Below are 15,143 nucleotides of genomic sequence, written 5' to 3'. Positions count from 1 at the left end.
CTTCAGTGCTCAGCTTTCTTTATAGTCCAACTCTCACATCCATACATGACTACTGGAAAAACCATAGCCTTGACTAGACGGACCTTTGTTGGCAAAGTAATGTCTCTGCTTTTTAATATGCTGTCTAGGTTAATCATAGCTCTCCTTCCTTACTTTAATAATAACTTTTAATTGATATCACAGTATGTATATATATGTACACACATGCATATATATCACAGGTATCTATGTTTAGCATGAGGCTAAGTTTTAAATGAGCAAGGCTTCCCTGGTGACTCAGTAGTAAAGAATCCACCTGCCAATGCAGGAGAGAACAGTTCAATCCCTGGGTCAGGAAGACCCCTGGAGAAGGAAATGGCAACCCACTCCAGTATTCTTGCCTGGAAAATTGAATGGACAGAGGAGCCTCGCCAGCTACAGTCCAGTGGGGTCTCAAAAGAGTCAGACACTGCTGAGCAACTAAACAACAACAATTTTTAAATGAGCACATTTACAGTGGGTTGAAAGAAAGAGAAACAATAGTCTTATATTGATAAAATGAAAATCATGACAGTGAACAGAAAACACAATCTTGGAATGATCTCATCCATTACCCAACCCCTTCATCGTGCAAATAAGACACTCAGGATAAAGCTTCATTAAAGGTTAGCCAAGGGTGCTCAGAGCAGGGAAGCCCCAGAGTCTCTGACTCTTTATTCTGCCACGTTGGGTCTCTAATCTGGAAAATTCCTGCCTGGAAAGTTGCAGCCCAGGTCCTATAAGAATTAGGGACTCTCAGTGGACACCAGTCCCTGATTTGTGTCTTAGCAAAGGGTGTGGGCACAATGATTCAAGATGGAAAGCAGATTTGCAGGTACGGATGGATATACTATGGGCTTCTCTGGTGGCTCAGGTGATAAAGGATCTGCCTGAAATGGAGGAGACCCAGGTTCGACCCCTGGGTATATACCTGTTACCTGTTACCCACAAACAGTGACCAAGTAAGGTTACCTCCAAGTTCAACACCACCTGCCTTCCTCCCTACATTCCCTCCCATAACTGCCTGCACGCAAGGACTGCAAGACTGAATTTACAGTGTGACTTTAATCTCAGATCCGAGATTGTCCTTTTCCCATCTGTGAAGAAAAGGAAAATAGATCCCAGGTGCTCTCACAGAAGTGCTCAGAGTTTTAAAAGGGCACATAGACTTTCTCAAAACCAGCAGGATGACTGCAAAATGTCACCACCAGAATGTGCAAAATATGCTCCTATGTAGACCAGAAAGGACATGGGAGATCACTGAAGCCACAAATAAATGAGAGCCGTGGCTCACTCTCCTGTCCTGTAGGCTCTGGTGCAGGCACCGGGTGTTTTAACCCACTTACTTCTCATACCAATAACCACCCTAGATGGTAGGGATTATTATTATCTGTTTCACAGATGAGAAAACTGAGGCTCAGAGAGGTTAAGTCACCTGCCTAATGCCACACTGTGAGTAAGAAGGCAAGCTGGGAATTGAGTCCACGCTGTCTGGCATCAAGCTGTGAAGAGTAGCATCTGATGAGGCTGGGCTGGGAGGCTGAGCCTTAGAAAGTTTCCATTTCAGTAGCTCCTAATCCTGCTTGCTCAGTAATTTGGGAGCTTTTAAAAATAATAATAATAATAAATGCTGGCTTCCAGACTACACAGACTGAGACAGAACTCTGGGGTGGGGCCTGAGAATCAGCATAAGTGTTAAAGCTCCCTTAACAAGCAGCTGAGGAGGGGAAATGCATATCCTATTCTCTTCCCTGCCCCTCATTTTACCCACAAGAAAACTATGCCACAAAGACATAGGACTCGCCCAATGTCACGCAACTAGTGCCCAAACTCCAACAAGGATGGTCACACCCACCACTCTTGTCTGCTCTCAAAAGGACCACGTCCCACAGAACTCAGATCTCACCAGGAATTACCAGTCTACAAGGCAATCGTGTGTCCTAAAACTATGGCTTCACTTGCTCAGTCTACAGCCTGAACACTTGTAAGTTTGCAGAGAAAATGACCCAGACGGTCAGACAGAGGGTTGAGAGAGCTTGGCCCAAGGCAGGAGTGAGGGGGGTTTTCACCTTCTCGCTGTCTCTATGTCTGCGATCTTAAAGTCTGTATTACCTCTATAATCAAGAAAATCAATTTAAAAAGACACCAGCATGCGCCTTTCAATACACTTTTCTTTATAGAATCAATAAGTACTTCATGCAACCTTTTGGCTTAAACTCATCAAGCTTCTTAAGCTGTCAATGTCACTTTCCTCAAGGGCTCAAAAGGATTACCCCCAAATGAACACAAACTCCTTGCACTTTTAGGAAATGGGTGGCAGAACTGATGCTTTTATCTGATTCCTGAGGAAGCTTGAACAAGCACAGCCTCATGCACTCTCGGCTCTTCATAAACGTGGCTTGGCTTCCAGAAGCCAACTCCCCTAGCCCAGGTGGTAACGAGGTCTTCAGCTACTAAAACTTGCATAAAACACACAACACACCACCAGCCACCAGCTGCTCTCGATCTTGATGAATAATTTAGAAACAAATTACCCATCTCCAGATGAGTCCAATAAAATGGGTCTCATTGCAACATACACATCACGCTCTCCTCTGTGAAGCTGTTGGATCTCCAGATGCCATAATTAAGCTGCTCACTTCACTGGTGCCGGGCTAAGAAGAATTCAGCCGAGTTAAACCCTATCAAGGGAAAGTGAATGCCCCTCCCCTTTCCCTACAAAAGACAAACTTTGAGAAGCCAAAAGATTCAAAGCCTATGTTAGTTGGATCTGGAACACCTTCAGTCACACCAAACAATGAGACTGTCACTTCAGCAAACGCAGTTTAAATTCTTCGGGCCCCTTTGTAGTGCCTGATCACCTTCGGCAGGATATAGAATTTGAAGCTCTGTATGAACAGCATAGTAATGAGTGTGTTGTCCGTAATAAGAAGCTGTGGAACATAAACCCAAAACAGAAATGTTCAACTCTACACGAGTAAGTGTCTTAACATTCCAACTGTTACATTGAGGCTGTCAGTAAAAGATCTTAAGTTGTTTTAAAAAAAAAAGACAAACTTTGCAGACAAGCTCATCTCCAGATCCATTTCTCCAAGGCATCATTAGTCAGACCAGAGCTCTTTGTTGCATTATTGCCTTAATAAAGTGTGTGGTTTGAACAGTTTCATACCATTTGGTGCTAATAGAACTTTTTTTCCAATCTTCCCTTTCAAACCCTGGATCATACTTTGTCACATTTAAACTGCCTGAAAGCAAGCTGGGTTGGCTCCTTGGAGAGATGGTCAATTCCAGGCCAGAACAGGGGTAATGCAAAGAAAATTTGGAACATTTGAATGAGCCAAGTGCTCAGAAACTAAGAGGGACACGTCAGGACACCAGAGCCAGCTGGAAAGGATTCCCCCTGGTCAAAATTGGAATATCAAAACGGATAGTGATGGGAGTAAATTACAATGTATTGGATAAAAATGAGTCCACACCAAACTGTAAAAAAAAAAAAAATGAAGAAGAAGAAGAAGAAAGAAAAGGAAGAAAGAGACAGCGATGTCTCTTCTTTGCAGAAGAATGTGTGTGCTCATTTGTTCAGTCATGTCCAATTCTTTGTGACTCCCTGGACTGTAGCCTGCCAGGCTCCTTGTCCACAGGATTATCCAGGCACGATTACTGGAGTGGGTTGCTGTTTCCTACTGCAGGGGATCTTCCCAACTCAGGGATGGAACCCGTCTCTTATGTCTCCTGCACTGGCAGGAAGATTCTTTATCACTGTGTCACCTAAGAAACCCATTACAGAAAAATGACAACTAAAAAATATAGAAAAATGGTGGAACCAGAAAATCATTCTTTTACAACCACCAAAGAAATAAGTGATTTGGGCAATGACTTATTCATGAATGCAAATATTATTAGGTGAGAGACTGTCAAGAAACAGATATTCACACAGTACTTGTAGATTACATATTAATTATAAAAGCTAAAATGTACCTTTACAATAAAGAAATCTGGGGGATGGTGCTTTAATCAGATGATCAAACTTATTACCAGTAATCAATAAAACTGGCATCATGCACCCACATGACATTACTCATAACTTGGCAAAAATATTTGACCTTCATCAAGAATGTTGGGAAAACTCAGACAAATCCATATTGAAGGGCTTCTTGCGATAAAGGTCTGGATCCTTCAAAGATGTTTTTATTAGAAAAGACAAAAAAGGTGGGAGTACCACTGGATATTAAAGGAGACCGAAGAAGACATGACAACCAAAGGTAACACATGGTCTTTAGCTGGATACTGGCTTGGGGGGAGAAACATCTAGAAAGGACAATGGGAGAAATTTGAATATGAACTGAATATTGTATAATAGTATTGTATCAATGTTAAAGTTCCTGACTTGCAAGAACATTGGAGTTAATTAGAATGGCCTTGTTCTTATGATACATATCCTGGGGTATTTAGGGGTAAAGTGTCATAAACCTCCAAGCAAATCTTAAATGGGAAAGAAGGAAAGAAGGGAAGGAAGGAAGGAAAGAGAGAGAGGGAAAAAAATTGTAAAAATAGGGAGGGAAGGATGGACAGAAGACAGGGAGGGGGAAGACAAGGAGGGAGGGAGGGAAAGAAAAGATGAGAGAGAGAAGCAAACGTGAGAAGGTGTTCACATCTGTTATGTCTAAGTGAAGATACATTGGTACTCCTTGTACTATTCTTGCAACTCTTCTAAAGGTTTTTAATTGTCCAAACTAGTAAGGAAAGCAAGTTAGGTTTGCATTCTAGCTTCCTCTTCATATACATATATAGTCTTAGTAGGAAATAAACTAAATTCTTTGGAGTCTCATAAGCTGAAATAAGTTAACCCTGACTTAAAAAAAAAAAAAAAACAAAAAAAACCCCACAGATCTCTGTGATCTTTACCATCAAAAAGACAGATATTCACAGAAGCAGGTCAAAGCTCTGGCAGTCCTGAGCTCCCATTTCTGTTGGCAATCACCAGCTGGAGCTGGTCCACCTGCTCTGTGTGGATAGGGCATGCTGTCTGATTCCTAACAAGCCCCTACGATCTGTCTCCTACCTGACACGTGTATTCACCCATGCTTTCATTTTTGTCGTCTGCCTGGTCTCTGGGGGTGTCTGAGTTGGAGAAAAGGGCCAAACATCAAGAGCGTGGGCTTGTGCTGGTACTACACTGGGGATGATCACCTGCAGTATAAAGTTCAGGGTAACAGGATCCAAACACATTAGGCTCTAAATGGCTTTTTACAGGTTCACAGAGACATCATCTGTTGTGCAGTGAATTGTCTCTCCCCAAGCTTCCCCGGTGGCACTAGTGGTAAAGAACCCACCTGCCAATGCAGGAGACATAAGAGACCTGGTTTCAGTCCCTGGGTCAGGAAGATCCCCTGGAGGAGGGCATGGTAACCCATTCCAGTATTTTCGCCTGGAGAATCCCATGGACAGAGAAGAGAGCTACAGTTCAAAGGGCTGCAAAGAGTTGAAAAGGACTGAAGTGACTTAGCATGCACACATGCAAAATTCATTTGTTAAAGTCCTATATTCTAGAGCCTCAGAATGTGACCTTGTTTGGAAACAGTATTGTTGAAGATGGAATTTAGTTAAGATGAGGTCATCTTAACATCACTGGATAGAGTGGCCCCTTATCCAATATGACTGGTGTCTTTATTTTTTTTTTTTTTTTAAAGGAAGTGGGTGGAGTTTGGACACAGCCACACACATAGGGAGAACATCATGTGAAGACGAAGGCAGAGATCAGTGGCAGTGTCCATAAGCCAAGGGACACCACAGATGGCCAGCAAGCCACCAGAAGCTGTGTTACAGGGAAGAACCAATTACAGCTTCATTTGGATCTGTTTCTTTAACCTTTGCTTCCTGCTGCTTTTGTTCACTGAAAGGACACTGCCCATACAAAGTGGCTTGCCTCAGAAAACCCTGCCCCTCTACCTGAATGTTAAACCAAAATGCCTTTGTTCAGGCCCCTGTCCACATGTGGGTGGCAGGATGAAAGAAATAAATGCATCCCCTGCCTGAGGATTGCCATTCTAGGAGATATTTACAAGATTAATGGCCTCTTTATACTTTGTTTCCTCACCCAACCCCCTATCTCTGTTCTGTAAAAGAACCTGGCATCCAAACCCCAATAAGATGGTTATTTTGAGGCATTATCTGCCACCTTCTCAGTCAGCTGACTTTCTGAATAAAGTCATATTCCTTGCCTCAATATCTCATCTCTTGGATTTATCCGGCTGTTGTGCAGTGAGCAGAGTGACCTTGGTTCAGTAACAGCTGGGGGAGAGGTCTGGAACAAACTGGTCCTGAGAAGAAGCCAACCCTGTCCACACCTTGATCTCAGACACCCAGCCTCCAGAGCTTTGAGAGAAACCATGCCTGTTGTTTAAGCACCCAGTCTGAGGTTACATGGCCCCAGGACACTCACACACCTTCCAGGGCTGCTCACAGTGGGAGGGCAGAGTGGACAGGTAAGCAGATTCGACACACACTGGCAAGGCCACCTCTGCCATCTACTATAAACATGGACATGTTCCAAACAATGCTCCCCTGTCGTCTCATCTTTACAGGAGAATATAACAGCATCCACTCATGAGAAAGCTGTGCAGGCTAATTTGGTTAATATTTGAGAACCACTTAAACTAGTGTATTTAAAGAGGAGATACATTGTTTGGTGTGTATACATATAGCTGATTCACTTAACTGTACAGCAGAAACTAACACAACATTTTTTAAATCAGTATACACCAATAAAAATTTTAAAAAATAATAAAGTAAAACACTGAGCTGGAAAAAATAGTCTTTACTTAATAAGTGATATGTAATACTGTTTTTTATTTTTGTTATTATTAATCTTGCTATGGCTGTAACTTTGTTCCAAACTTTGGAAGATCTTAAGTGAAGATATTTTCATAGTGGGAAGAGTTATGCAACATGGGAGAACTCATCCTGGCTTCGGGATCCCTCTGTGCCATCAGCATTCGACCTGGAACAGAGTGTAGTCCTTCTCTGGGCCTCCTTTCCTTTCACTTTTCCAAAATGTAGGTGTGAAAGCAAATCTCCAGCCCCGACCCCTGTGCTTTCTGAGCCCAAGCAGGCTCAGAGAGGCCCCATGAAGATGTGTGGTCAGAGTCTGGCATTTGCCAAGGACCCTGTTGATGATGGCATTATCAATACAGTGAACATGTACTTAAGCAAACTCCGGGAGATAGTGAAGGACAGGGAAGCCTGGCGTGCGGCAGTCCATGGGGTCAGGGGGTTGCAAAGAGTCAGACATGACTTAGTGACTGAACAACAAGGACCCTACAGCAGATTCCCTTTGGATCTAAATTTTGCAGGAGGAGAAGGGGACGACAGAGGATGAGATGGCTGGATGGCATCACTGACTCGATGGACGTGAGTCTCAGTGAACTCCGGGAGTTGGTGATGGACAGGGAGGCCTGGCGTGCTGCGATTCATGGGGTCGCAAAGAGTTGGACACGACTGAGCGACTGATCTGATCTGATGTCATCTTGTACATTTTTTAAAAAATGCATACACCTGGTACTTTCAGATATCCTAGATTTGCTGTGTAAAAAAAAATGATCCCTCCTAATTCCACTAAGGTTGGAAGGAATCCCTGAGAAAATGCACACCTTCCTCAAAAGTTAGAAGAATCCTTTCCTATTGGCGCAGGGGATGGGATCAGACAGGAACAACAGGTGAGAGCTAGAGAAAAACACTGAATTCAAGAATTTATATCTGAAAACTTAATGCTCTTTTTTAAGTAGCTGTCAAGATTCTCAGTGATTTCCATATGTAAGTAGAAAAGAGAGAAAACACTTGAAGAGGGAATTTAAACGTGAAATTACAGGATCAAGAAGCTGACACAAGTCCTTTGTCTCCATCACCATCCCTTCCTGAGATCAAGGTCACCATACGATTTTCCTGAGCATCGTTGATTAAGCAGCACAGTACATAAAATGTAAAGCATGCAATAATAATTTACTTTATATGAAGCAAAAAGTCTTCACTTACCCAAGGGAGGCTGAACCACAGTGAGATTGACAGTTACAGACTCACGGACGTCCAGCCCCTTCATCTCAGCCACACAAGTCACAGTGCCATTGCCCTGTGGTGTCAGAGCAAGGACGCTCACTGCACTTTGAAGGTCCTCAGGCTCCGGGATGGAATAATAGCTCGAATGGCTCACGGGAACCCCTATCTCCCAGGAAAGATCTGGGAGCAGGGTCCAGTTCAGTGCACGGCAAGTCACATTACAAGGCTTATCCTCAATGACTACAAGGCTGCCTCCAGGAATGAGCAACTGCCCCATGACTAAAGGAGAAAAGAGAAATGTTCGAGGGAATGATCATGCCTCTCAGAGCCAGATTTTTCCAAAAATTTTCCTTTAGATCACATTGCATGAGCGCTGTCTTCCCCAGCCCAAATTGACTGTGTCTGTATCCGGAAGCCGTAAGTCAGGTTTGATCTGTGTATTAAGCTTACACCTGTCAGGCTCATGGAAGAAGGGGAGGTGGCTCACCAGAAAATACAGATTCCAGAGAAAATGAATAAATAAAAAATCAGGATCCAGGGACTTGGGAAGCATACTTAATTCAAACACTCGTGTTCTCTTTAAACACGTAATTTTTTTCTATTAGTTTTGATTGCATTTCCTCTTTCTGTTCTATTCCATTTATCTAGAATCCCTATTATATGCATATAGAAACCCTGGGACTCATTCTTCAGGTGGTTATCTATTTATATCTCTATTTAATTGTATTCTTTCACCGAATTCTTGGAAATTTTTAGGGACTTGTCTTTCACCTTCACTGATCATTTATTTTGTTGTTAATTATAACAAATCTGTAGTTCACATCTTTCCGTGTTTTTTCATTTTTTCACTTAAGGGTTTGTTTAATTGTCTTAAAGCAATATTCTCTGATTGTTATTACCTTTTGAAAATATCCTTGTTAAATTTCACAGGCAATAAACAATAAGCATTTTCTTAAAAAAAAAAAATCAGGATCCAGGGAAATATAAATTACATGGGAAAGATGGGATGAATGTGCCCACCACAGAGGGCTACAGGATCACTGCAGCAGAGTGGCAAACTTGTCCTGGGCTGCCCTAAGAATCAATGCAAAAAGGGAAAGAACCTTTACATTCTTTTCATTGTAGAGAGAACACATCTCAGAGTTTCATGATGGAAGCAAGTCTCTCCTGGCCTTCTTTGATTCATTTTTCTTTATTTTGGGACAACACATTTTAAAATATAATTTCCTATGATATTGCCTTAAAATAATTTTTCTAGGTACAAATTAGATACAAATCTAATCTAATCATAGAAATAATTACCTTAAATCCTGTATCAAAATATATTAGATCAATTATTTTAAAGTTTTTAGTAAAGACTCCCTTGCATATGCCAGGGCTCACACTGCAAATAACCCATTTGAAAATAGGACTTGTATGTGCTACTATTACTAAAATAACCTGAGGATTGGCCCCGGAAAAGACACAGCCTTAGTGAATTACATAGACATTGAAACATTCAAATTAAAATTTCCTAAAACTCCCTCTCACATTTTATAATGGAAAAAACACTGGACTAAGAATCAAAGAATCTGTTCTGGATCCTGACTTTCCCACAAAATTGTTATCACCTTGGGCAGATCACTGAAATTCTCAGGCTCTCTTTTTACTACCTGGTGAGCAAGAGGCTTTAACTTAGATCAGTGGTTCCCAAACATTTTTTTTTTTTTTTTTTTTTTGTGGTCTTTACTTGGTTATCTCTTTTTTTTTTTTTTTTTTTTTATTTCAGGTATACACGTGCTCCCCATCCTGAACCCTCCTCCCTCCCCCTCCCCATACCATCCCCCTGGGCCGGTTTTAATACCTTTCATATTCTTAAAAACCGCTGAGGATGCCAAAGACTTTTGGTTTAGGTGGGGTCTATCTATATTTCCCATATTTGAAATTAGAATTAAATATTTGCTTATTTTCAAACACATATTTTAAAATAACATCAGTAACCCATTACTTGCCAGATGGCTCAGAAGATAAAGAATCTGCCTGCAATGCAGAAGGCCCCAGGCTTGATCACTGGGTCAGGAAGATCCCCTGGAGAAGGGAATGGCTAACCACTCTAGCATTCTTGCCTGGAGAATTCCATGGACAGAGGAGCGTAGGGGACTATAGTCCAAGGGGTCACAAATAGTCGGACACAACTGAGCAACTAACACTTTTGCTGGTTAATACGGATTAACATATTTTTATGAAAAATATATTTAACCCAAAATAAATTAGTAAGAAAAATGACATTGTTTTCTATTTATGCAAATCTCTTTAACATCATGTGGCTGCCTTCAATCTGTTGGCATATATTGCTTTCTTGGATTATATAAAGAAAACATGAAAATCTAACTTCACACAGATATATGGTTGGAGTGGTAAGGAGGCTTTTCAGATAATCATGGCTATTCTTTAATACTACACCAAAACTTGACAAGTAGTGTTTTCTTAAAGTTTAGTTACTCTGTGGAGGGCTTCCCTGGTAGCTCCAATGGTAAAGAATCTGCCTGCAATGCGGGAGACCTGGGTTCAATCCCTGGGTTGGGAAGACCCCCTGGAGAAGGGAATGGCTACCCACTCCAGTATTCTGACCTGGAGAATTCCATGGACAGAGGAACTTGGCTGGCTACAGTCCATGGGGTCGTACGACCTTGCAAAAGGTCGTACACAAATGAGCGACTTTCACACACACTATAAACTGAAACCACACAAATAAACTTTTATTCCGTTACATTAGAATTTATTGCTTTAGCTGGCACTTTGAGTGGATCTTTTATCCTTGCATGATTTTGTATCATACATCAGCCACTTGGAAAATGCCGGTCCACTAAATTATGCAGACCTTCCCAGTGTACAGTGGGAAACTCCCTGTACATTCATGACAATGCGTGAGAAAGGCAATAACATCTTAGTATGACTGTGGAAACATGTATTCTCATAAACCACCCTGAAAGAACATGGGAAGACGCTGGGGAGTTTCCAGACTAGACTGAACGGAATCAGCTCTGAAAGCCCTTCTTACTCTGAAATGTTAGATTTCCCATTATTTCTTTCTTGGATAGTGTCTTAGAGTAAGTGAAGCACATTAGTTATCTCAAGGATTACTGTAAATATAATGAGAGAGGAACGGATTTGTCCCTCTGCAGGCTGCAGGGGTTTGTGCTTATTCTTCTCATTTCATTCATTGTTTCATGATGGAGATGTTTAAGAAGACAGGAACTGGGGTGGAATACTGCTGCTTTAGTGATTTTGTACGCCAGTCTTAGTGGCCCTCAAAACACCTAAGGTCTAGATTCCAGTGTGTGATTAATTGGTGGATTGGGCAGTAAATAGAAACACTCAATCTGAAGCATTTTCTTTTTCAGTATGTATAGGTGATCCACTTTTTCCCACTCACGGGCTTTCACAAAGGTCATCCAGTGGTGTGAAACACTTTTCACAAGGTGATAGCTAGAACATCCACATAGATTTAGGATGACTCAACATGCAGTTATGTAAGCTCTCTTTATTTTTCTTGTGGATACACGGGAAGGGGAAAAAAACAATCTTTTGAAGTAAACTGAATGAAGTGCCAGTCAGATCATTACAATCAAGATAAATGGATGTAGTTCTGTCTCAATCTGTGGGTTCCTTCCACGCGATCTTGGGGAAGACTATATCTTCCCTAGATGCTTGTTCTTCCATCTGTGTTAAAAACCAAAGGCCACAGTAATTATCAACATTAAAAAATGCACGTTTGCAGTGTTCAGGCGACTTTATAGATTCATAGCTTCCAGCAAGATGCTATAAAACCACATGGATTTAAGAATCTGATATGCCAAAAGCATAGCAACAGCAAGTCATGTCTTTGACCTTGTTTCCTTGATCCAGAGGTATTTCTCCATTTTGCCTGTTTTCTGCAGACCTTCAAAGCACCTCTCATATGGCACCTGCTCCCTGGAGCCAACCTAGAATACTTCATTGAGTGTCTCATCTCCCTTCACAACTTGAACCTGACCTTGTCTCCCTCTCATTGCACTGGCCAGCATCTACACTGCACCGCTGTTGTTTATGCCCCTGCATTATCCACTTTGTTGTTGTTGTTCCGTCACTCTATCGTGTCTGACTCCGTGACCCCATGGACTGCAGCACACCAGGCTCCCCTGTCCTTCGCCATCTCCTGGGGTTTGCTCAAACTCATGTCCACTGAGTCAGTGATTCCATCCAACCATCTCATCCTCTGCCAGCCACCTTCTCCTCCTGCCTTCAATCTTTCCCACCATCAGTGTCTTTTCTAATGAGTCGGCTCTTCGTGTCAGGTGGCCAAAGTACTGGGGCTTCAGCTCCAGCATCAACTCTTTTTTTTTTTTAATATTTATTTGGCTGTGTCGGGTCTTAGTTGCTGCACACAGGATCTTTGTTGCAGCCTGCAGGATCTTTCATGTGGCACACAGATTCTGTAGTTGTGGCAGGCAGACTTAGCTGCTCTGTGGCATGTGGGATTTTAGTTCCCTGACCAGGGATCAAACCCGAGTCCTCTCCTTCACAAGGTGGATTCTTAACCACTGAACCACCAGGGAAGTCCCTATCCACTCTTCTCGAATTCTTGAGGACAGGATTGTGTCTTATTGCACTTACCTTTGAGTCTTCCTTAAATGCCTAATGCAATGGCATGCTCCTATTGGGAACACAATAAATAATAGCAAATGACTACATGGAGATTGCTCTGAATCAGGTGCTGACCTAAAGGCGTTTATATAGACCTACTCTTTTGATCTCATAACTGCCCTGTGATGAGGAAACTGCAGCACAAGGTCACTAAGTAGTATGTTCAAGGTCACACAGTTAGCAATAAAGCTGGAATTTGACCTGGCAGCCAGGCTCCCATGCCTCTGCTGTTAACCCCCAGACCTCTCTGGCCCCCAGCTTCATAGGCAGGAAACTGAAACAGACAGAGCATGGGGGTCTTCAAACCACCCTCAGCCAGTTTTTCATCTGATCCTCAGGGTAAACCTGTGATGTGAGCAGGGGAGCCTTATCCCCACTTTAAAGATAAAGAAATTGAGCCATTCCAGGAGTCTCCAAGGTGGGATGACAACAAAACCAGCACTCATATCTTTGATTCCTTGTCCTGCACTCTTTCCTTTTACCACAAAGTAATAGAGCAACAATTTCATTGTGCAAACTAAGCCAATAATCCAGGTAGCCTCACATGATCACTTTAGAGAGTATCATTGTACCCTTAATTAAGCCACACAAAATCAAGGACACATAAAAATAAAGATAAAACAATTTGGCTAAATTTAAAAATAAGCAAGTAGAAACAGGTAGACCTGTATCTCCACCAAACATTATCAAACTTGATTTGATAGCAGTGCAAATATAGACCAAATCATCGGAAATTTCTCCTGAACTAACAAATAAATATACATAAGAAAAAATTTCAAAGCCACAATGTAGTCTGTTAAAAGAGATGCTGCCATAGAAATCAGGAACTCTAAAAGCTCCAATACATCTATAAATATTACATAGTTACATTTTCAAGGAATGCGAAATGATTAAACTTTGATAAAGATATTCTGAATCTTTGTAAAGTATCCTTTTATTTTGTTCACTATGTAGCATAATCTTCAGCACCTCAAAATTACCTTTGATGCCACAACTTCCCTATAATGAAAATGAACAATAAAAGGAAAAGTAAGTTGTCCATTGTTATAAATTTCGTTACTGTTTTATTTTCTCTAAGAGACATGGTAGGGTTGAGTGAACATGCACCATTGATTGTAAGACTCAGTAGGGGCAGGAAAGAGATTAGGAAAATTCAGCCAGAAAGAGGAAAAAGTTAAAGCATGATTCAAAGTTGATACATGATGTCAGGTAAAGAAACAGAGCCAGGATATGAAAACCTAGGAAAAGGGCAATGTTTGTCAACTCTCTCTCTAAGTCAAAGACGAATGACCACAACTGGCCTTAGAATTCCAGGATACACTTCCAGAAAAGCTGTTCGAACTGAAATTGGTCAGATGGGAAAGTGATTAAAAAAAAAAAAAAAAAACACCTGTCTTTCATAGCCTTAATAAGAGAAAATGGAAAATAAAGGAATGGAAAGATGGAAGGGGAGGGGAAGAGAAGCAGGAAGAAAGAAAGTAGAAAGACAGTGAGGAAGGGAGGAGAGAAATAAACACATAAGAAAACAACAAACACTAGTCAGTTCAGAGACATTAGAAGCATAATATCAGCCAAAGGCAAGTCCACACATGGAAGAAGGAAGGCAGGGAAGAAGGGAGAGAGAGGGAGAGATGATAAATAAACAGCAAAATATCCATCAGTTCAGAATAATTCCAAGCATGGTACCAACAGAAGGCTGACCCTAGATGTCCCCACATGACATGAGCTTCAGAAGCTTCTTTGCAACCTGATGTTTTATCCAGAGGACTGCAAGTGCTCCTCATCAGAGTTGCCTGCATACACACCTTGAACAGAAAGGAAGGCGGCTCCATCCCGGTTGCTGTTCTGAAGGCTGCATTTGACTTGCCCGGCATCGCTGAGTTGCACGTCATGAATTATCATCTCAGAGATGAAGTTCCCGCCCTCTTGGTAGCTTGCCGAGGTGAAGCGGTCACTGGTGATGATGGTCTCACTAGGTGTCATGCTCAGCACCACTGTGCCTCTCAGAGCCCACATGACGAGCTTCCAGCCCTGGGAGATGGTGCAGTTGAAGCGAGCCTCCGAGCCCTTCAGGGCTGTGACATTCTTGGGACCCTCTATGATTTCACTGCTGGATCCACAGGCTGAAAGACAACCAGGTTTGCAGGTGGTGAGGGGATGACTCTACAGAAGTCAGCTGTACACTGTAGCCCTTCTGTGTACCAGTCGGGACCATCCAATGGCTCAGACTCCATGTCCTGCTGGTCCCAACACCAGGGCTCCCAGTAGATCAGGAGATGCCAGTGGACAGGAAGCCATGGGGACAGGAAACCACAGCCCTCCTTTCCACACCCCCAACTCCACAGTCTATGGGAAATCCCAGCAAGATTGGGGATGGGGGGAGCAATGCCCCTCCTCCAGAGGGAACA

The 15,143-nt window shown here is 42.2% G+C and overlaps 1 protein-coding gene across 3 annotated transcripts in view; it reads right to left on the bottom strand.

Moving 5' to 3' along the window:
• Positions 1–15,143, bottom strand: part of IGSF5 (immunoglobulin superfamily member 5) — a 51,693-nt gene that overhangs the window by 23,416 nt on the left and 13,134 nt on the right. For 2 of the 3 annotated variants that reach the window (XM_061421968.1, XM_061421978.1), the window contains exons 3-4: positions 14,541–14,858; positions 8,050–8,349 (exon numbers count right to left, since the gene is read on the bottom strand). In XM_061421968.1, coding sequence (XP_061277952.1) covers positions 8,050–8,349; positions 14,541–14,858 — 618 coding nt within the window. The remainder of the gene's footprint in view (positions 1–8,049; positions 8,350–14,540; positions 14,859–15,143) is intronic. The other variant, XM_061421987.1, reaches the window with a different exon arrangement.

Source organism: Bos javanicus, chromosome 1 (assembly GCF_032452875.1).
Source record: "Bos javanicus breed banteng chromosome 1, ARS-OSU_banteng_1.0, whole genome shotgun sequence".
In the NCBI taxonomy this organism is placed as follows: domain Eukaryota; kingdom Metazoa; phylum Chordata; class Mammalia; order Artiodactyla; family Bovidae; genus Bos; species Bos javanicus.
This window is presented reverse-complemented; position numbering and strand designations above follow the sequence as displayed.